At 54.4% G+C, this 22,534-nt stretch overlaps 2 protein-coding genes across 2 annotated transcripts; both read left to right on the forward strand.

Moving 5' to 3' along the window:
* The first annotated feature begins 1,899 nt into the window (after positions 1–1,899).
* Positions 1,900–6,692, forward strand: PNMA8C (PNMA family member 8C). Its single transcript, XM_080645340.1, has one exon. The coding sequence runs from the start codon at positions 3,019–3,021 to the stop codon at positions 3,628–3,630; it is 612 nt and encodes a 203-aa protein (XP_080501466.1). The 5' UTR covers positions 1,900–3,018; the 3' UTR covers positions 3,631–6,692.
* A 6,867-nt stretch (positions 6,693–13,559) lies between these two features.
* CCDC8 (coiled-coil domain containing 8) lies at positions 13,560–16,078 on the forward strand. Its single transcript, XM_080643997.1, has 2 exons — positions 13,560–14,799; positions 15,232–16,078. The coding sequence occupies exons 1-2, from the start codon at positions 13,638–13,640 to the stop codon at positions 15,657–15,659; spliced, it is 1,590 nt and encodes a 529-aa protein (XP_080500123.1). The 5' UTR covers positions 13,560–13,637; the 3' UTR covers positions 15,660–16,078.
* Positions 16,079–22,534: the final 6,456 nt, after the last annotated feature.

A 22,534-nucleotide genomic window follows, 5' to 3' on the forward strand; every position in this document is an offset into this window, starting at 1 on the left:
GTACATATATCTTTTCGAATTAAGTGTTTTATTTCCTTCAGAGAAATACCCCAAAGTGGAATTGTTGGATCATATGGGAGTTCTATTTTTAATTTTCTGAGCAACATCCATACAGCTTTCCACAGTGGCTGCACCCGTCTGCATTCCCGCCAACAGTGCACGAGGGTTCCCTTTTCTCCATATTCTCACCAGCACTTGTTTGTTGATTTATTGATGGTAGTCATTCTGACACCTGTGATGTGGTTTTAATTTGCATCTCATTGTGGTTTGAATTTGCATTTCTCTGATGATTAGTAACATGGAGTATCTTTTCATAGGTCTATTGGCCATCTATATGTCCTCTGTGGAGAAGTCTCTATTCAGGTCCTCTGCCCATTTTTTTTAATTGGATTGTTTGTTTGTTTGGGTGTTGTTTTGTAAGTTCTTTATAAACGTTGGATATCCAGCCCTTATCAGATGTATCATTGGCGAATATGTTCTTCCATTCAGTGGGTTGTCTTTTCATTTTGTGGATGGTTTCCTTTGTTGTGCAAAAACTTTTTAGTTTGATATAGTCACATTTGTTTATTTTTTTTGTTTCCCTTGCCCGAGGCGATATATATAAAAAAAAATTGCTGCTAGAAATGTCCAAGATTTTACTGCCTATGTTTTTTTTTCTAGGATTTTTATGTTAACCACCTTCTTTTTTTTTTTTAATATATTTTATTGATTTTTTACAGAGCGGAAGGGAGAGGGATAGAGAGCTAGAAACATTGATGAGAGAGAAACATCGATCAGCTGCCTCCTGCACAGCCCCTACTAGGGATGTGCCCGCAACCAAGGTACATGCCCTTGACCAGAATCGAACCTGGGACCCTTGAGTCCGAAAGCCGACGCTCTATCCACTGAGCCAAACCGGTCAGGGCTTAACCACCTTCTTGACTAGGGAGATAGAAGGCACTGATTGGCTTAGGCCTGTGGTCGGCAAACTGCGGCTCTCGAGCCACATTCGGCTCTTTGGCCCCTTGAGTGTGGCTCTTCCACAAAATACCACGGCCTGGGCGAGTCTATTTTGAAGAAGTGGTGTTAGAAGAAGTTAACGTTTAAAAAATTTGGCTCTCCAAAGAAATTTCAATCGTTGTACTGTTGATATTTGGCTCTGTTGATTAATGAGTTTGTCGACCACTGGCTTAGGCCCCGGTTACCTGGGTGACTATTCTGAGCCAATCACTGTGGCAAAGGGGTGGGTTAATTACTTTAAACCATTCACCACTCGAGCTAGGAGTTTGGAATCTGTCAATCCAATCCCAAAGTGTATGGCTGTGCTTACTGGCTTACTGGCGTAGAGAGCGGAGGAATGGACGCTGTGAAGGTGATCACATATGCAGGACGTTTCTTGTTTATTTAAATTTTTTTGAAACAAGAAAGTTGCAAGTACGGTGCCAAGAACCTTTCCTCTGAATCCATTTTGAGAGTAAATTGCCAACCTGGGGCATCCTTCGGAATACTGCCCCTGCGTGTTATTGTAGTGGGCGTGCCCTACAAAAAAGGACGTTCCAAGGGAAAGATCCTTTTTGTTCCTTTGGAGTCATAAATTTTATTTTATTTTTTTTTTAAATATATATTTTATTGATATTTTACAGAGAGGAAGGGAGAGGGATAGAGAGTTAGAAACATCGATGAGAAAGAAACATCGATCAGCTGCCTCCTGCACACCTCCTACTGGGGATGTGCCCACAACCAAGGTACGTGCCCTTGACCGGAATCGAACCTGGAACCCTTCAGTCTGCAGGCTGACGCTCTATCCACTGAGCCAAACCGGTTTCGGCTGGAGTCATAAATTTTACGACAACGTAAAAACCCACATTCCTCCACCAGACTTTCCACTGGTCCACTTGCTTATATCTACATGGACACATGGATGCTTGTTTCATTGAAAGCGGTACGATCTGTTACCCCCAATGAAAAAAAATAGTTTATTGATTTTTAGGGAGAAAGGAAGGGAGAGAAACATTCGCATGAGAGTGAAACATCCATCAGTTGCCTCCTGCAGGACCCCAGGCTCACAATCCAGGCATGTGCCCTGACTGGGATCAAGCAGGCAACCCTTTGGTACAAGGAAAGATGCCCAACCAACTGAGCCACACCGGCCAGGGCTGTTACCCCCGGTTTTAACGTTGATGCCCCGAGTGTCCCAGATTTGTTCAGCAGGAGCCCTTCAAGCCAACCCTGTGTTTTTCCGTTTGTTCTCATCATTCTTTGAGCATTTCCTTACTTTCTGACCCAAGAAGATGTTCCAGGGTTATTTGTATCTTCCCTGTCCCCCTCCCCCGGAATCAGCCATTTCCCCAAAGGGTAAAGGGGGAGGGTACTTCTGAAAGCTGGTGGCTGACCCCTCACCTCTGAATGACCCCCTCAGACTCTGATTTCAATGCGGCTGGGCCTGGCCAATGGCAGAGGCGATGCTCTAGTGGTTGCCATGGAAATTCAGCCTGGGCCGCTGAGAGGAAGGAGGCGGTGACGTCATTGCAGGAGCAGGTGCAGTGGCCACAGCCTCATCTTAGCCTGGTCACGGGACACCAAAAGCAGCCTCTGGGCCCGCGGCACGGAACCGGAACCGGTCGCTCTGCCTGCCAGGCCTCCACCCCCAGCACCCCGGTGGCAGCAGCCCCAGCGAGATCCGCAGCCCCAAGTCTGCTGAGACCTTTGGAGGCACCGCCAAGCAAGGGGAAGCAGCTCCTTCAGACCCTCCCAGGTGCGGCCTCGCCCAGGAGCCACGAGCCAGCTGGCAGGCACCCTCCCGGGCTTCACTCCGCGCGAGTCCCTGGGATTCCCAAGGGCTGGACGCTGCAGCCCTGCGGGCAGGACGCTGCAGCCCTGCGGGCAGGACCAGGGGCATCCTTGGCAGATCAGGCCGTGCGCCTCTCTCGCGCGTAGCCTCCGGGAAGGGACTGTGGCATCCTGGATACCTCCTCGGAGTCCCGAGGCAGCACGGGGGCGCGCCAGCGGGCTTACTGCTGCCTCCGAGAGCTGGGCAAGATGCTGTTCGGAGTGAAGGACATCGCGCTGCTGGAGCATGGCTGCCAGGCGCTGGAGGTGGACAGCTCCCGGTCCCTGATGATCCTGGGCATCCCCGAGGACTGCGGCCACGAGGAATTCGAAGAGATCATCCGGGCTCCCTTGAAACCGCTGGGCAAGTTCGAGGTGGCCGGGAAGGCCTTTCTGGAAGAGGAGCGATCCAAGGCGGCCATCATCAGGCTGATGGGCGACATCAACCACGCCGCGATCCCCAGGGAGATCAAGGGCAAGGGCGGCGCCTGGCGGGTGGTCTACATGCCCCGCAAGCAGGACATCGAGTTCCTGACCAAGCTGAACCTCTTCCTGCAGAGCGAGGGCCGGACGGTGGAGGATGTGGCCCGGGTCCTGAGGCAGGAGCTGTGCCCGACGCTGACGCGCCCCGCAGAGCCGCCGGCCAGGAAGCACTGCGCGCCCGGGCCCGCGGAGAAGCCGGGGGCGGGGGCCTCCGCGGGGCTGGCCCGGGCGCCGCCTCTGGACTCGGCGGAGGACAGCAAGGCCGGAGAAGGCAAGAGGGGCAAGCGGAAGCCAAAGAAAACCCGCCGACGGCACCATGCATCGGACAAGAAGCTGTGAGGTGATGGGGTGGGGGGGGGGCGAGGGGCCGTGAGGGAGTGTGGGTGTCAGCTGAGAGGGTGTGGGTGGCGACTGTGGGAAGGCGGGCACCACCTGAGTACGTTGGGGGTGCGAGTGAGTGTGGATCATGTGGGCGAGGGGTTCACTGATAAGAATGATATCATCCGAGTGGGCCTGGTGACATCTGCCTGTGTGAGTGAGGGCGGGCGCGTGCCTCTGAGTTAACTTGTGGGTTACATCTGAGTGGGTGTGGCTAACACCTGGGGGAGTGGGTGTGGCTAACACCTGGGGGAGTGGGTGTGGCTAACACCTGGGGGAGTGGGTGTGGCTAACACCTGGGGGAGTGTGGGACGTGCAGACATTTGCTATGCCCCAGGCACTGTCCTAGGAGCTGGGGATCCGGAAGGAACCAACCCTGCCTTCCCTGGGCAGTCATAGTAAGTGGGTAACATTTGCGTTCCTTGGATGCATCTGAACGGGCGTGGGCACCATGTGGGCACCATCTGAGAGTAGATTCGGGCAATATCAGGTTGCACGTGGCTCATTCATTCAGCCAATACTTCCCGAGCATCCGTGGTGCACCAGGCACTGTGCCAGGCACCGGGGATACATCAGGGAACAAACAGACCCCCACCTTGCCCCACGGCACTCGTGCTGAGTGGGTGTGAGTAGCATCTAAATTACTTGACCACATGAGTGAGCGTGGGTACCATGTGAGTGTGTGGGCCGCATCCGAGCACGCGTGGTATGTGAGTCCGAGTGGGTAATATGTGAGTGGTTGGGGAGTAACACCTGATTATGTAGGGGGTGTTATCTGAGTGGGTGAGGTAACTTCTGAGTGAGGAAGCGTCTCAAAATCCTGCACACATGTCTAACCACCGGGAGACTCCGCGGGACCAGCTGCGCAGTCGCAGTCGCAGTCGCAGTCGGAGCTGAGCAGCGCGTCGGACCGTTGCCACGGAGACCGCGTGCCCTCCCCCACCCACCCCGCGCCTGCAGGTGTTTGCAGGGAAACGCAAGGAGAGAAACCCGGTGCGGACTCCAAGGTTTTACAGAAGGTCTTTCAATGGAGTTGAGGAAAAGCCCAGCGGGAGGAACATGGCAGGGTGATGGGGACGCGGGCTGGGGAGGAAGGCCGCTGCTGTCCCCTCGCCACCCCGCGGCCGGCCGGCCGGCTGCTGTGAGCACCGCCCCTCTTGCTGGGTGTGTGTTGCGGGAAGGAAGCACGGACCCCTCCATCTCCGGGCCGGCTGGAAATCCTGCCACCGCAAAGTCTAGAGTCGTTTTTTGTCTTTTAGAAGGATGGACTTGGGATGGACCTCTGGCACAGACTGTCCGGAGTGGGCGCCCTGTTTGCACACGACAAGCAGGGACCGAGCCTGACGAAGTGAGCTGCCTGCTCGCCAGGTCTGAGGAACTCACTGCTCTGAAAAGCGTTCGCTGATCTCTACACGCTGCGTGTCCCTGGCCGGGATGGTCAGCCAGGGGCCCTTCTGCTCTGATTGGCGCCGGAGGTCAGGGTAGGGGTCTCCCCAAATTAAATCCTAGAAGCTCTGACCTGGGGGGAGGGGCACGCTCCACTCTCTAAAGAACAAAGGGCAAGGCTTGCAGGGAATGGTCCAAAAGGCGGTAAATAATTAAGAGGTCACCTTCGAGAGTTATCCATTAACTACAGTAAGGTTGAGTTGCCAAGTCTCCTGTGATGAGGAAGGAAGGAAGGAAGGAAGGAAGGAAGGAAGGAAGGAAGGAAGGAAGGAAGGAAGGAAGGAAGGAAAGAAGAAAGGAAGGGAAAGAAAAGAAAGAAAGCCCATCAGGTTAAATCTAAATGTCTGGGGGTAGACAGAACTCTTGTTCAGGGGCGTCTGACCTGTGACTTTGCAAACTTTCATTAGTTCAGGGATCAGCAAAAGTCTGAATCGATTCTCTTGCCAAAAATGTAATTTCTGTGCGCATGCTCAGATTCTTACCTATGAAATTGTTCAACAATAAGGATTTTTAAAAATAAGTAAAATTGAAGACACATTGCAACACTGGAGACCCCAGTGTATCCCTGCGATGGGCAATCATGCCTGTGGGTTCCAGCGTCCAACCCCTTTCTTATTTCTGAGGCCACCCCACTCTGCCCCCCTAGCAGAGCCAATAGGTGGAGGTCTCATTCTCCACCCCCACCTTGGCAGCCGGGGTGTAGGTCAGGGACCCACCTTCAGACAGTTAGAAACTCCTGTTAGGTCCTTGCGTTCCCCGCAGGTGTCAAGACACAGAAGGAATTTTTAGGGTTCACTTGCGTTGACATAACCTAAAACCCAGAAGGCTGATTCCTGTCCATTCCCCAAACCGACTCTCTACGGAAAGCCTCAGTATCTTTTTCTTTAGTGCAATGGTTGGGATAGAGCTTTCTCGGCCATCCCCTTACCTGTATTTGAACTTCTCCAGAGTGCATCCCTGGTGTAGAAGACCGTAGCTCTCCGTGGGTCCTGTTATTCTTTGTAAATTTCCAGCCCGGTCACACCCACTCAGAATATTGTATTCATTGTCTCCTCAGAATCTGAGCTTGAATAACATCCACACAAACCTCAGGCATATTTGTTCATTGCATGCTGTTCTGCCATCAAAGCACAATTGTTGCACAGCAGCAAGGGACAGTGTGACATTTCTTAGCATCGTATTGTAGTACGAAGACTGTCTTTGTGCTTATCATGGGTCCCATGCACTTCCCGTACACAAAGTGAATGCGTTTCATGTTGCCTGCAACACCCAAGTCTCCGGCCGCTTCTCTCTGGAGTTTTTCTGGACTAGCTGAAGCGTTCCCTGAGGTTGCCATGCAAGCTGTTGTGCAAAACGGGTGTGGATAGTTTGCATCCTGCTGAGCTGTGTGAATCGAGACACCACTGGCATAGCGGATCCAAAACAAAAATCCCCAGGCTGGCCGGCGGAGGGAGGCTGCAGCTGGCCTTTGTAAGCCCCGGATTTCAAGAGTGGGTTCGGTTAAAACTTTTTATTGTTCCTTGTGGTTGATGCTGTGTTGTACAAACATCAAATAAATATAAAATCAATGTGTGCTAAAGCAATTAGTCTGCTCTTTGATATTAGATTTTTAAAAAATATATATTTTATTGATTTTTTACAGAGAGGAAGGGAGAGGGAGAGAGAGTTAGAAACATCGATGAGAGAGAAACATCGATCAGCTGCCTCCTGCACACCCCCTACTGGGGATGTGCCCGCAACCAAGGTACATGCCCTTGACCGGAATCGAACCTGAGACCTTTCAGTCCGCAGGCCGACGCTCTATCCACTGAGCCAAACCGGTTAGGGCTGATATTAGATTTAATTTGGAAAAACAACCTGGCTGCTAAGAAGCATCCTGAAAACCATGGTGGCATTATTTGGAAAAGGGGTGTGATCAGATCTTCTGGCCCAGAGAACACAGAACACCATGCCCGGCGTCCAGCAGCAGCTAGGAAAGGTGAAACATTTTATCTGAAATAAAAACAGGAGCAGCTGCCCTGTGCCCCAGACATGGAGGAGCCAAGTCCTCCACACTCATTCATGCATTACATCTCCCCACCCGCCAGGAATGGCACTGTAGGCCCACAGCTCCTTATCCCAAACCCGGGGGCCAGACGTGGTTCAGAATTCTGGATTTCAGCAAAATGATACAGTGACTGTATCTCATACTGTGTGATTCACTCCCCAGGGAGGTTTGGGCAGCTCCCACAGTCCATGAGTATTCTGAGGGAAATGTAGGATACTGACCTTGAGTGAAATAAATGAAGACTATACACAGCTTCACATCAGTCTACAGCTTGCCTCCAATTGTTTGTCTGTTTATTTTGTTTTGGGGGTTTTGATGCAAAGCTTTCAGCTTCTGGGGCTTCAGAAGAGGAGGTAAGTGATGATGAGCCTGTTCTATGATCATGATCCTCATTCTATGGATGAGGAAAGCGACACTCAGAGAGGTTAAGTGACTTGCCTAAGGCCGCACAGGAAAGCTCAGGAGGGATTGAAACCCGGGTCTTTCTTTTTTTTTTTTTTTTTCCTTTTATTTATTTATTTATTTGTTTATTTATTTATTTATTTTATTAAGGTATTATATGTGTACATATCTTACCATTGCCCCCCCAACTCCCATACATGCCCTCACCCCCCCAATGTCCTGCATCCATTGGTTATTCTTATATGCATGCCTGCAAGTCCTTCGGTTGATCTCTTATTTCCCCCACCTCTCCCTAACCTTCCCGCTGTAATTTGACAGTCTGTTTGATGCTTTACTGCCTCTGTATCTATCTTTTTGTTCACCAGTTTATAATGTTTTTTATTATCCACAAATGAGTGAGGTCATGTGGTATTTTTCTTTCATTGACTGGCTTATTTCACTCAGCATAATGTTCTCTAATTCCATCCAGGTGCCTACAAATGGTAATAATTCATTCTTTTTTATGGCAGCGTAGTATTCCATTGTGTAGATGTACCATAGTTTTCTGATCCAGTCATCTGCTGACGGGCACCTAGGCTGTTTCCAAATCTTAGCTATTGCAAATTGTGCTGCTATGAACATAGGGGTGCATATATCCTTTCTGATTGGTGTTTCTAGTTTCTTAGGATATATTCCTAGGAGTGTGAAACCCGGGTCTTTCTGATCACAGTCTGTGCTCCTGAAACAGGGCTGGGTCTCTCCAGGGCTGGGGAGGAGTCACAGCGTGGTTGTCTGGGAAGTGGCTGGGAAGAAATTCTTCAGGGTTCCCTGAGAAGCGAACAAGAGGCAGGCAGCATGCACACAGAGGTCTGCTCAAAACCTAAATGCAGGCGCTGGCTCTCACGGAGACTTAGAGCAGAAGATGGGAAGTGATACGAATGCTTATTGAGTATTTAATATGTGCCAGGCACTCTTCTAAGCATTTCCCATAAAATTAACTTAATCCTCACAGCACCACTCAACACTACCAGGCAGATACAACCTAATCCTGGTCTTGCCCTGGCGAGCGTGGCTCAGTTGGTTCGTTGTCGTCCAGGCACTGAAAGGTCGCCGGTTCGATTCCCCGTCAGGGCACATGCCCGGTTGCAGGCTGGATCCCTGGTAGGGGGTATGCAGAAGGCAGCTGATTGCTTTTTCTCTCTCACATCCATGTTTCTCTCTCTCTCTCAAATAAATAAAAACATATCTTTAAAAAATAATACCAGTTTCCAGATTTGGAGGCTGAGACAGAGTCACACAATGTGCAAACAGAGCCAGGATTTGAACCTGACTCAAGTCTGCATGCATAACCATTGGGAAACACTGCCCTTCTAACAACCATGGCTTGCATTAATTAATTTAATTTATTGGGGTGACATTGGTTAATAAGATCATATAGGTTTCAAGTGTATGTTTCGAAAGAGGAAGAGAAAGAGAGAGAAAGAAACATCGATTGGTTGCCTTCCCTACATGCCCTGACTGGGGATCAAACCCACAACCTAGGTATTGAACACGAAAACTTTGGTGTACACGACAACGCTCCAACCGACTGAGCCACCCAGCCAGGGCCAGGCTTACATTTTTTGAGCGTTTACCTTTCCAGGTGCTGTGTCAACACTTCAGTTGGGAGTTCTCATTGGCTGCTAAGTGTGGGATGCTGGGCCTCGTGACAGCTGGGTTTGGCATTGACAAAGAACACCTCAGCCTGCTTTTATGGCTCGGATTCCTGAACTTGGTGAACGTGCGCCCAGCTCCCTCAGGAGACAACGTGTTCTCCGTGTGCCGACTAAAGGCTGTTTCAGAACCTGGGGTGCCAGGGAGACAGTGCCCATCCTGAGCCCTGGCATCAACAGGGTGGAGGCTGTGGGTAATCAGAGAGTGGAGGCTGCAGCTGATCAGGGGGCAGAGGAGGGAGAGAGGAGGGGCAAGGGGAGAGGGAGGGGGAGGATAAAATCCAGGGAAGCTTAACCACCGGGCTGTGCAATATGAAAAACAATCAGAATGAGCCAACAACTGTGCTGTGGCCTCGTGGAGACTCTAACCTCCCCCAACCTCCAAGCATCTTTCTGCCTTCTTCCCCTCTCTCCCTTCCCTTCCTTTAATCTCTCCCTTTCATCTTTCTCTAAACATCTGCCTGGTTCCTTCAGGAGTTAAATAAAATCGCACGTCGTCAGTTAAATACAATTACACGTGTTCATTTTTATATTGTGTATAAAAGTTTTATTTTTAACATGTTTTTATTGATTTTAGAGAGAGAGGAAGGGAGGGAGGAGAGAGGGAAACATCAGTGTGAGAGAGTAACATTGTCTCTCATATGCACCCTGATCAGAGATCGAACCACAACCTGGACATGTGCCCTGACCAGCCGATGTTCAACCAAGTGAGCCACACCGGCCAGGGCTAAAGTAATTATTTTATGGGGTTGTGTTTTTTTTTTTTCTGTTGTTGGAATTTCATTATCATTGGTTTCTAGCCATTGAAACACTTTATCCAGAAAAGGGTTCATGGCCTGGAAAGGGGTTAAGGATTCCTGGGCTACAGGGCTCTGGAGAGGGCTGGGGACGGTGGTGGGGGGGCGGCGGGGGTGTGTTGCAGAGGAGATTGCCAAAGAAGGTGGAGGAGAGCATTCTGGGTGGAGGCAACAGCAAGTGCAAAGGCCCTGGGGTTGGGGGGGAGAACAGTGTGTTGGAGGAACAGTAAAGAAGAGGCAGGGGTGACTGGAGTGAAGAGAGGGACGTGGGGGGGCGATGGTGAGGAGTTTGATTTTACTCCGTCTGAGATGAAGACTTTGGAAAGAGTAGAGACATCTGACAAGTTTTTAAAAGACCCCTCCAGCTGCTGGGTCAGGGATGGACTGCAGGCAGCGAAGGTGCAAGAGGCATTTTCTTGGATCCAGGCAACCGATCCAGATCAGCCATGCTTGTGAGCCTGCCTGGATGGTGACGGCAGTGCCTACGTTCACTTAGAGCTGCGAGACTTCAGACCAGCCTCCGTGTCCCCATTTGTAAGAAGATGAGAGCTCTGACGAAACCGGTTTGGCTCAGTGGATAGAGCGTCGGCCTGCAGACTGAAGGGTCCCGGGTTTGATTCCGGTCATGGGCATGTACCTTGGTTGTGGGCACATCCACAGTGGGAGGTGTGCAGGAGGCAGCTGATCGATGTTTCTCTCTCATTGATGTTTCTAGCTCTCTATCCCTCTCCCTTCCTCTCTGTAAAATATCAATAAAATATATTTTTTTTTAAAAAAGAAGATGATAGCTCTGAGGATTCCTAACAATAGGCCTATTCAGCACATCGCAGGGTGGCTGGTTTTAAGGAAACCCTCCGTGCAAGTTAACTATTATTATTACTAATGCCGTTGCTACAGTGCATACCACTGCGGAGCTGGCTGCCTCAGGGTTACCTGGGAAACTGAAAATCCTACCCCACGGCCCAGCTGTCCTAACCCACTATGTCTATGGCCGAATATGAGGACCTTTGGTTTAATTTTTTTTAAATCCTCACCGGAGGATTTAAAAAATTAATTCCATTAATTTTTAGAGAGAGGGAAAGACAGAGACAAACACCGATGTGAGAGAAACACATCGATTGGTTGCCTCCTGCACGAGCCCTAACCAGGGCCCCAGGCCAGGGAGGAGTCTGCAACCAAGGTACATTTTCTTGACCTGAATCGAACCTGGGGACCCTGCAGTCTGCAGGCTGATTTTCTATCCACTGAGCCAAACCAGTGAGGGCTAATTTAATTTTTTCATTAACATTTTTGATCGCTAAAAATCCAAGCAATCCGCCCTAGCTGGTTTGACTCAGTGGATAGAGCATCGGCCTATGGCCTGAAGGGTCCGGGTTCAATTCCAGTCAAGGGCACCTGCCTGGGTTGTGGGCTCGATCCCCAGTAGGGGGTGTGCAGAAGGCAGCCAATCAATGATTCTCTCTCATCATTGATGTGTCTATCTCTCTCTCCATCGCCCTTCCTCTCTGAAATCAATAAAAATATATTTTAAAAAATCCAAGCCAAAACCGGTTTGGCTCAGTGGATAGAGCGTAGGCCTGCGGACTGAAAGGTCCCAGGTTCGATTCTGGTCAAGGGCATGTAACTTGGTTGCGGGCACATCCCCAGTAGGAGGTGTGCAGGAGGCAGCTGATCAATGTTTCTGACTATCTATCCCTCTTCCTTCCTCTCTGTAAAAAAATCAATAAAATATGTTTTTTAAAAAAATCTTAATATTTAAAAAAAAAAAAATCCAAGCAATCCAAAAGGATATAGAAAAGTGCACGTCCCCAGGCCCCTTCCCCAGAAACAGCCATTGCCGGCCATGCCTGTCTGTGTGCAGAATGTGTGTATAGACCTTGGCCCTTACACACACACACACACACCAGACTATTTCAGATTCAAACCCACGTTCTATCACTTTCTGATCTTGAGCACGTGATTTTATTTATTTATTTTTATTGATTTCAGAGAGGAAGGGAAAGAGAGAAACATCAATGATGAGAATCATTGATCGGCTGCCTCCTGTATGCCCCCTACTGGGGATCGAGCCCGCAACTTGGGCATGTGCCCTGACCAGGAATCGAACCCGGGACCCTTCAGTCCACAGGCCGATGTTCTATCCACTGAGCCAAACCGGCTGGGGCCGTGATTTTATTTCTTTGGCTATAAAGTGGGACTCATCATCACATTCTCTGTCTCATCAAGTTCTGGTGAGGATTTCATGAGCTGGTTTCATAGAAAGCGCCTACAGTGGCGCCTCCTATTCAGGAAGTGCTGCATAAAACGTGACTATCCTTTTTCCTAGCTGCTCAGCATTTTACTGTAGGACTAGATCATGCAATTGAGTCAGTCCCTACTGATGAACAATTGGGTTCATTCATTCATTTCGCTCAAAAATATTTATTGAGCACCTACTGTGCGCCAAGCCCGCGCTAGGAGCTGGTGCAATAAAACCCTGGTACCACTTTCTCCACCCCCATGGCTGGGTAGGTCGGAGGGAATTGCTGGTCCCAGAAGGCCTGTCCATTTAAAATGGAGCTCCCGCCTCCCGCTCGGCTGGAACCGCACGTGCAGGACGGCTGGCTTGGAAACTGCTGCCTTTCCCCGGGAAGGTGCTGACGTGGGCCTCCGCGCGCTCCGCTTGGAAGCGGTGCCCCAGCGAGGCCCGGGGCGCGGCCACACCCCCAGGCGGGAGGGGAGTGAGGGCGCCCCGAAGAGAGTGGACAGCCCCCCTGTCAGTCTTCCCCAGTCAGGGAGTGTAAGATGAGAAGGGGGAAGGTGGGCCTCACCCTGGGGAGGGCGAGGAGGAACTTCCTGCCCCCGTGCTCCCAGGCACAGCGCGCGCCCACCCGGAGGCGGGAGGCGAGTCAAGGTCAGCCCGGACCAGGTGGCAGCCTGCCGAGGGGCGGGAGACCCTCCCGGGGGGCTGGGCTGCCTCCTCCGAGCGCTCGGCCATATTGAATAGCCGCGGCAGAGCCGTCTTTGTCTGCGAAGTCCTCTCCCAAGTTCCAGGCGCGTCCCCGGGCCCGGGCCAGGAGGAGCCACGGCAGCCCGCGCGCTCCAACTTGCAGCCGGGACACCACGTTTTCCGCTCGCAGTGGGCCGTGGGTCTCAGGACCGGCCTCAACCCGGCTCACGTGCGCGCCCTGAAAACTGATTCCCGCCGCTGGTTGCGGGGAGCCGGCCTGGGTCCAGCAGGACTTGTTGCAGGCGGAGAAATTGGGAGGCGCCGGCTCATCCCCCTTGGAGAGGGGAGACTCTCCGGGCAGCATTGCCGGGACCCCATCCCCGCTCCCACCCCAAGTCTAAGGGCTCCTTGCAGGGTAGGCTCGTTGCCCCTCACCGGATTTCACGCTGGAGATCCTCAAGACCCTCGAGAAGAGCCACGTGGGGGGCTGGTTCCCCTGGGGCTTCCTCCCGTCCCCCGACGGCCTGATCCTCTGGAGCGTGCCCGACGTCTGCAAAGATGTGGACTTGGACGTCCTGGTGGACGCCCTGAAGCCCGTGGGGACCTTTAAGAAGATCGGCAAGGTGTTCCGCAGGGAGGAGGACTCCACGGTGGGGATGCTGCAGATCGGGGAGGACGTGGACTACCTGCTCATCCCGCGCGAGGTGCGGCTGGCGGGGGGCGTCTGGAGGGTCATCTCCAAGCCCGCCACCAAGGAAGCGGAATTCCGGGAGCGGCTGGCCCAGTTTCTGGAGGAAGAAGGCCGCACCCTGGAGGACGTGGCCCGCGTCATTGAGAAGAGCACCCCGCACCCGCCCCAGCCCCCCCAAAAGCCCAAGGAGCCCCGAGCGAGGAGGAGAGTCCCGCAGATGGTGACGCCTCCTCCCCGGCTGGTCGTGGGCACCTATGACAGCAGCAACGCCAGCGACAGCGAGTTCAGCGACTTCGAGGCCTCGCGAAAGCAGGGCGACAAGGGCCGCAGAGGCCCCGCGCGCGGCAGGAAGGTGCGCAAGATGCCGGTCAGTTACCTGGGCAGCAAGTTCCTGGGGAGCGACCTGGAGAGCGAGGATGACGAGGAGCTGGTGGAGGCCTTCCTCCGGCGCGGGGAGAAGCAGCCGGGCGCCCCCGCCCGCCGCCGCGTCAACCTGCCGGTGCCCTTGTTTGAGGACAGCCCGGGGCTGCGGCCGTCCAAAGGGGACAGGTGGCGGGAGTGCGTCAGCCAGGTGTCCTGGGGGAAGCTGAAGCGCAGGGTGAAGGGCTGGGCGCCGAGGTCCGGCCCCGGAGCCGGTGAGGCCCAGCAGGCCTCTGTCAGGGTAGAGAGGGATGAGGCGCCCTGCAGCGCCAGTCAGGGGGATCACGTGGGGAGCGCAGGAGGTGGGCTGGTGCCTGAGGCCCCCCCACGGCGATGGAGGCCCAAGATTAAGTGGGCCTCCTTTAGGCTGCTCAGGAGGGAGGAAGCAGCATCCACGGCTCAGGGGGCGGAGGCTGCAGCTGATCAGGGGGCGGAGGCTGTGGGTGATCAGAGGGCGGAGGCTGTGGGTGATCAGAGAGTGGAGGCTGTGGGTGATCAGAGAGTGGAGGCTGTGGGTGATCAGAGAGTGGAGGCTGTGGGTGATCAGAGGGCGGAGGCTGTGGGTGATCAGAGAGCGGAGGCTGTGGGTGATCAGAGAGCGGAGGCTGTGGGTGATCAGAGAGCGGAGGCTGTGGGTGATCAGAGAGTGGAGGCTGTGGGTGATCAGAGAGTGGAGGCTGTGGGTAATCAGAGAGTGGAGGCTGTGGGTGATCAGAGAGTGGAGGCTGTGGGTGATCAGAGAGTGGAGGCTGTGGGTAATCAGAGAGTGGAGGCTGTGGGTGATCAGAGAGTGGAGGCTGCGGGTGATCAGAGAGTGGAGGCTGCGGCTGATCAGAGGGCGGAGGCTGCGGGTGATCAGAGGGCAGAGGCTGTGGGTGATCAGAGAGTGGAGGCTGCGGCTGATCAGGGGGCGGAGGCTGTGGGTGATCAGAGGGCGGAGGCTGTGGGTGATCAGAGAGTGGAGGCTGTGGGTGATCAGAGAGTGGAGGCTGCAGCTGATCAGGGGGCAGAGGCTGTGGGTGATCAGAGGGTGGAGGCTGTGGGTGATCAGAGAGTGGAGGCTGTGGGTGATCAGAGAGTGGAGGCTGTGGGTGATCAGAGAGTGGAGGCTGTGGGTGATCAGAGAGTGGAGGCTGCAGCTGATCAGAGGGCGGAGGCTGTGGGTGATCAGAGAGTGGAGGCTGCAGCTGATCAGAGGGCGGAGGCTGTGGGTGATCAGGGGGCAGAGGCCCCAGCTGTCCAGGGAGCAGAGGCCGCATCTGATGGGGCCGAGGCCAGAGCTGGCCAGAGGGCAGAGGCTTCTGCTGAAGCTGCCGCCTTAGCTGCCCCGGGAGCCTCTGGAGCGACCCCAGGAGCTCAGGCCCGGAAACAGGTCAAGACAGTGAGGTTCCAGACGCCTGGGCGCTTTTCGTGGTTTCGCAAGCGCCGGAGAGCCTTCTGGCACACTCCCCGGTTGCCAACCCTGCCCAAGAGCGTCCCCAGAGCAGGCGAGGCCAGGGGCCTCAGGGTGCTGAGGGCCGAGGCCAGAGCAGAAGCGGAGCAGGAAGAGCAAGAGGACCTGCTGTGAGGTGGGCGGAAGCCAGAGAGCCCCTGCCACCTGCCACCTGCCACCTGCCACCTCATCGGCCACTCAGGGCGCCCCCCTCCCCCACCCTTGGACAGAGATGCTGTTTCTGCCTCCCACTCGTGAAAATGGAGGTGGAGTGAGGGCCAGCAGCACCCCTCACATCTCCACCTAACACCTCTTTTCTTGTTAAAATTTTATCTTTCATGCATTGATTTTTTTTTTTTTTTAAATACAGACTCTATAGTAACCCAAGGAATGTAAAGAAAGAAACCGGTAACTTCCTCAAATGCAACCCTGGGTGCTCAGCTTGAAGCGGGGAGCGGGGAGCGAGGCCGGAGAACAATCCCTTCCTCTCCCCCTTGGTGTGCTCCCTCCCCCTGCACCAGCACCTCACGCTGCCGGCCTCCTGGGACCTACAACATGGAAATAAAAATGTTTACAAACTGTTGCTTGGCTTTGGACTTGGCCGCTGAAGACTGCCCCAGGGTGATTTAGTCACGCCCTTGTCCGCCCTCCGGGATGGCGCCCTGCGTTTCTGTCCCGTTGCTTGCCATCCCCGCACTCCTGGGTTCTGCCGGCTCCAAGGGTCCAGGGCCTGCAGTGTATACGCTTCATGCACGTTACAAGGGACAGAACACTCCCTGGGAGATGTGTCCAAATGCTGTGTTTGCTAGGGCTGGCTATGAGGCCAAGGAATCTGTATGTGTGTTTTTTCTTTTTTTTAATATATTTTATTGATTTTTTTACAGAGAGGACAGGAGAGGGATAGAGAGTTAGAAACATCGATGAGAGAGAAACATCCATCAGCTGCCTCCTGCACACCCCCGACTGGGGATGTGCCCACAACCAAGGTACATGTCCTTGACCGGAATCGAACTGGGACCCTTCAGTCCGCAGGCGCAGACCAACGCTCTATCCACTGAGCCAAACCGGTTAGGGCTGTATGTGTTTTTTTAAATCCTCACCCTAGGATGTGTTTTTATAGATTTTAGAGAGAGAGGAAATGGGGGGGAGAGAGAGACGTTGATGTGAGAGAGAAACGTCAATCAGTTGCTCCTGTATGTACCCCAACCAGGGATTGAACATGTAACCTTTTGTTTCATGGGGCGACACGCCAACCAGCTGAGCCACCGGGCCAGGGCCCAGGAATCTGCTTGTTGTTAACCCTCAGATGAGGGTATTTTTCCCATTGCTTTTTTTTTTTTACAGAGAGGAAGGGAGAAGGATAGAGGATTAGGAACATAGATGAGAGAGAAACATCGATCAGCTGCTGCCTGCACACGTGCCACAGGGGATATGCCTACAACCAAGGTACATGCCCTTGACCGGAATCGAACCTGGAACCCTTTAGTCTGCAGGCCAATGCTCTATCCACGGAGCCAAACCGGTTAGGGCCCCATTGCTTTTCAAAGGGAGTGGAAGGGAGGGTCAGAGTGAGAGAGAGAAACATCGATGTGAGAGACATACATTGACTGGTTGCCTCCTGTGCATGCCCCAACCAGGGGTGGGGGTCGAACCCACAACCTGTTGGGAGCGAACACTAGTGAACGACCACTGGAGTCCAGACCAAATTAAAATTTAGGGACCCTTTAATAGCCGGCCGGCGACTGCTCTCTCTCCACGCAGGGAGTCCAGAGAGCAGCCCCGACCCTTTGTGCTGGACCACTTTTAAGCACATTAACCACATCCTGTTTTTGCTGAACAAGTAACCCAAGACAAAACAGTTTTTCCTAAGCAACGTCAGGATCATGCCATTGACGACCATGTTATTCACAGGGTCATCCTGTTCTTCAGAAAGCTGACAGTGTTCTATGAAAGAAGGCCTACGTGCTGGGAAGGGGCCATGAGACCGTATCTCAAGGCCTGGCCTGGTGTCAGCACTGACAACTATCTGGGGCATAGTCCACGGTCTCTCTGGAATGGGCAAAAATTCCCACTCTCCAACAAACCAGGTACATGCCTTTGACCAAGAATCGAACCCATGACCTTTTGGTGTGCGGGCCAGGGCTCTAACCACTGAGGGCCCCAGCCAGGGCACAGGGATCTGTTTTGATCAAGCCCCGCGAACACCTGGGAAGCTTGCAATGGGAACAGGCCAATGCAAAGCGGGTGTATGGCGGTGTGGGGTGCCCCGTAGTTACAGTTGGGAGAGATGGGGTTGCTAAGGTCCGTGGGAACTGGGGGCCTCTCTCTGTGTTGTGTCCTCCCACCCTGACCCCCACCAGTGAGAACAAGACAGCAACACCCCCACTCCCCCACTTCACTGAAGCAGGAGAAGGGAAATCACGGAGGAGGGGATCTGAAAGGCAGCTCCCGCCTCCTGCCTGTGGCTGCAGCCTGGCCTGAGCGGCTCAGCTTTCCCCCTGGGAAATGAAGAACGAAGTGGCCTCTCCCAGCCGCCCCAGAGGTGGTCATGTGGGTGCCGCTGGCTGCGAAGCTAAGAGCCCCTTTGCCCTGCTGTGGTTCAAGAAGGAGCCCCCCTCCCCCCACCCACTGGGCTTTGAACACCACTTGGAGGGCTGGGCTTTGCAGGCGGCAGGGGGATAGCTGGGTGAGCTCTGGGTGCCAGGTTGGTGGTGGCAATGGGGCTGTCTGTCCGTGGCTACCGCCCATCTCGGGGAATGTGGGCCTCCTTACGACGGGCCCTGGGCTGTTTGGGATGCTGGAAGGTGAACGGAGCAGAGATGGGGAGACTCAGGCTGTAGGCAAACCTACCCGTCCCCTCTCCACCTGCTAATTCTGTTTGTCCCTCCAGTCCCCGGGGTCGCCAGCATGAGCTTCTAGCGAGGCCGCAGAGGTGGGAGGACCCTTGAGCAACCTGAGATGGTACCAAGGCTTTCGATATTATTTTCAAGCCAAGGGGGTTTCTGGGGGGAAGTCCTTCAGCGGCCCCGGAGCGCCCTCTGGTGGGCACCTGGGGAGCGCGGCTGGTGCGGGCTATCTGCCCACTTCCTCCGCGGCGGGGAGTGGGGCTTGAGCTCCCTTCCTCCGCCTCTCTGAGCCTCAGTTTCCTCATCTGGGAAATGGGGATAAAACCTATTTCCCCAAAACTATTCCAACCACAGAATCCATTGAAGACTCCTCCCCCCCAGTCTACTCACTCCAAAGACTCGACAGAGACACAAACCCAGCCCCGACCCTGGCCCTGCGGGGTCAGTGACTACTAGCGAACACCCCCCAGCACCACAGCCCTGGCTGGGCTTTTGCACCGGCTGCTCCTGCCCCTGCGTGCGCTGCCCTCGGGTATCCGCTGCCTCACCGCTCCCTCCTCCGGGGTTTTGCTCACACGTCACCGTCACCTCCTCAGCGAGGCTTCCCCGCAGCCTTCAACAGGTGCGGACTGCAGACCCTCCTGCCCGCCTCCTCGGCCCCGCCCGCCGGATTTTCCCCGCATCCACCACGTCTACTGCAGGCCCTGCTTCTCTGGGACAATTAGCCCCTGCCGCCACCCCACCCGCCACCCCACCCCCGCGTCTGCATTTGTGCGGCTTCCCGCAGCCCCAGCGCCGGGGCTGGACCCACGTCCTTTCAGCCTCGCAGGCCCCTCGGCCTCCTCCCGGGACGCCGACTTCTTCTCCCACCAGAGGCGCCCGCGCCCCACTCCGTCCACCTCCGGGGCCTCGGCACCTCCGGGCTCCCCGCGGGGACAAACCCGCTGCGAAGGGGCCTTGGCGGGCTCCTCGCGCCGCCTTCCCGGCGGGATCTCAGGGCCTCGGCGCGGCTGCTCCCTGGACCTGAGACGCGGCTCCGCGCCCCGGGGCCCCTCCCGCCGGCGGAGCGTCCCAGCATCGTCCTCGCCCGCGCAGCCGGGTCGCGTTCGCCAAGCCCGCGCGGTTCCTTCGGTCCATTAGTCACTCGACAACTGGAACAGCAGCCGCCGTGTGTGGGCACCGGGCTGGCGCTGGGGTCGCGGCGGGGACCGGACGGACCACACTCACGGCGCGACTCTGCTGCCTTAGATCCGTCCCCCGAGCCCCCGCCCCCGTCCCCACTCACCCACCCCCACCCCCCACCACCGGGTGGACCCTCCGCCTCAGCCGCGTCCTGCTCCTCTGCCAGCTGCGCGGCGGGCCCACGGGCACAGGTGGCAGTTGGAGGCGGGAGGGGGCGCTGTCTGGAGGCTGCTGGGCTGCGGTGGCAGCAGCAGCGACGTGAGCCAGGGGCCCCTGGGTCCCTCCTCGGGCCAATGGGCTCTGCTCTTGAACCTCCGCGCCCAGTGACCCAGCGGCCTGGGCTCCCGACAGCAGCATCCCCTGGGCCCGGCGCCGCTCGCTGCGTTTCTAATCTTTGGGGAACCCGACCTCCCCCTTTCTGCACTTTGCCTGCAAAACTCCCGTCAATTCCCTCTCCTGACAAACACACTCAGTGGCTCTTTAGAAAGAAACAAGTGCACCAGGTGGCAGTCAGAGCTCTGACAAACAAGGTGGGGATGGCGGGGAGGTGACCTTTTTAACAGGGTGGTCGGGGAGCCCCCCCCCCCACCCACAATGTGACACTGAAGAAAGACCGGCATGAAGTGAAGGACAGACCCAGGTAAATATCAGGGAAGGGCACTCCCGGCAGCGGGAACAGCCAGTGCAAAGGCCCTGAGGCAGGAATACACCTCCGTGTTTCCTCACCTGCAAGGAGGCTGGAGGCAGGTGAGCGTGGGGGGCCATGAGCAGCGCTAAGAGGGAGACCGAATGGGCAGAGCAGCGCTGCCCAAGGGGACCTGCCGGGAGGATGAGTGTCCTACACTCGCCCTGGCCACACGGGGCTCTTAAGTACTAGTAAGGTGGCTGGTGCGACTGAGGGGAAAAAAAGGATGTTTGATTTTATTTAAATTTAAATTTAAAAATTGTCCCAATTGGCCAGTGGTACTGCACCCAGAAGATCTAGCCAATTACAAGGCGTTGGGGGGTTTGGGGAAGGGAGTGATTGGCTGGGACTTGACTTCCCGGTCAAACCAAGTCAAACAAGTCACAAGCCCAGCCCAGGCTCGAGCGGAGGGAACCGGCTCCACCTCTGGACCCGAGATGTCCAGGCGCCCACAGGGAGCGGAAGGACCAAACGCGGACACTTTGGAGACAGTTCCCCGGGGGCGCCCTCTGCCGGCGGCGGCCAGCCGAGCACACGGGCGTCTGTTTGTCCGGCTCCACAGAGGACACGCTCTTCTCCGCCCTCCCCCGCCACCCCCCAGTGTGAGTACCCGGTGTCCATCCACTGATGAATGAATAAGCAACATGTGGACTATACATACAGTGGGATATTAGCCTTAGAGAGGAAGTTAATTTTACAATATGTTATGAACCTTGAGGATGTTATGCTAAGTGAAATACACCCGTCACAAAGACAAATACTGTATGATCCACTTATATGAGGAACTTAGTCAAAATCATAAAGACAGAAAGTGTAATGGTGGTTGCCAGGGGCTGGGGAGAGGGGGTGCATGGGAGTTATTGTTTAACTAGAGGCCAGGTGCACAAATTCGTGCCCTTGGCCCGGCCTGCAATGGGGGGGTGGGGGGCTGGCCTGGGAAGGGACCTTGGGAGGCTGGCTGTGGGAGCGCACTGACCACCAGGGGGCAGCTCCTGTGTTGAACGTCTGCCCTCTGGTGGTCAGTGCGTGTCATAGCAACTGGTAGACCAGTTGTTGGTCGTTGGGTTGCTTCAGCTTTTATATATATATATATATAGGTATAGAGTTTCAGATTAACAGGTGATAAAAGTTATGGGGGTGATAGTGGTGATGGCTGCATGAAAACGTGAAGGTATTTAATACCACTGAACTATACACTTAAAAATGGCTGAGATGGGCCCTGGCCCTGATCAGGGCACATACAAAAAACAACCAATGAATGCATAAATAAGTGAAACAACAAACATTCTCCCTCTCTAAAAAACAATTTAAAAAATTTAAATGGCTAGGATGGTTAATTTTGTTATGTGTATTTTAATTAAAAATAAAAATTAAGTTAAAAAACAACCTGAGCCCAGCCCGCATGGCTTAGTGGTTGAGTGTCTACCTATAACCAGGAAGTCACAGTTTGATTCCAGTCAGGGCACATGCCCGGGGTTGTGGCCTTGATCCCCAGTATGGGGGGGGGGGTGCAGGAGGCACCGATCAATGATTCTCTTTCATCATTGATGTTTCTCTCTCTCTCTCTCCCACTCCCTTCCTCTCTGAAATCAATAAAAATATTAAAAACAAAAACAACCAGCCTGCTCTCTTCAGGCAGTTCTTACCAGAGTGTGGAAAGAACTGTAGAAAAATGTTACTGTTATTTTTGGAATTAGTGTTGAATCCCAGCTCCCCACTTCAGAGCTGAATCTGGGCAGGTTATTTAGACCCAGCGCCTGCCTCTGCGGCGGCGCCTTCCACCACGTGGTCCTGCAGCGCCCCCTGGTGGGGACCTCGGGCGCTGCGACTTGCGTAGGCAGGTGCCACTACCATGATCTTGCTTTCTGGGGATGACAGGGAGGAGGTCGCTTTCTGTTCTGGGAACCCTCATTCCTCTCTCCGACTGTTGTAAGACCTGGTCACACACGAGAGAGTCTGGGGGCACCCCTCTCCATGCCTGAGTGGGCCAAGAGGCCGGGACAGGGTCAGCCTCAGGGGGTGGTTTGGTAGTTTGACAGTGTGGAGTGGGCTCACGTCAGCCTGTGTCACAGTCACATGAATGCACACTAACTCACTGACACCCGGACACACCACACAATCACACACCCACCCACCCAGGTACACGCAGAGACTCAGACACACACACACCACAACTGCTGAAACCCTCTCACAATTCACACGCCCCATCACCCACTCACACACACATTCCCAGCTTCCTCCCCACTCATCTTTGTCACTCACGTGCCCACTCTCCCTTTCCAGGTTGGTGCCATATA

Source organism: Plecotus auritus, assembly GCF_963455305.1.
Source record: "Plecotus auritus genome assembly, chromosome: 10".
Taxonomy (NCBI): domain Eukaryota; kingdom Metazoa; phylum Chordata; class Mammalia; order Chiroptera; family Vespertilionidae; genus Plecotus; species Plecotus auritus.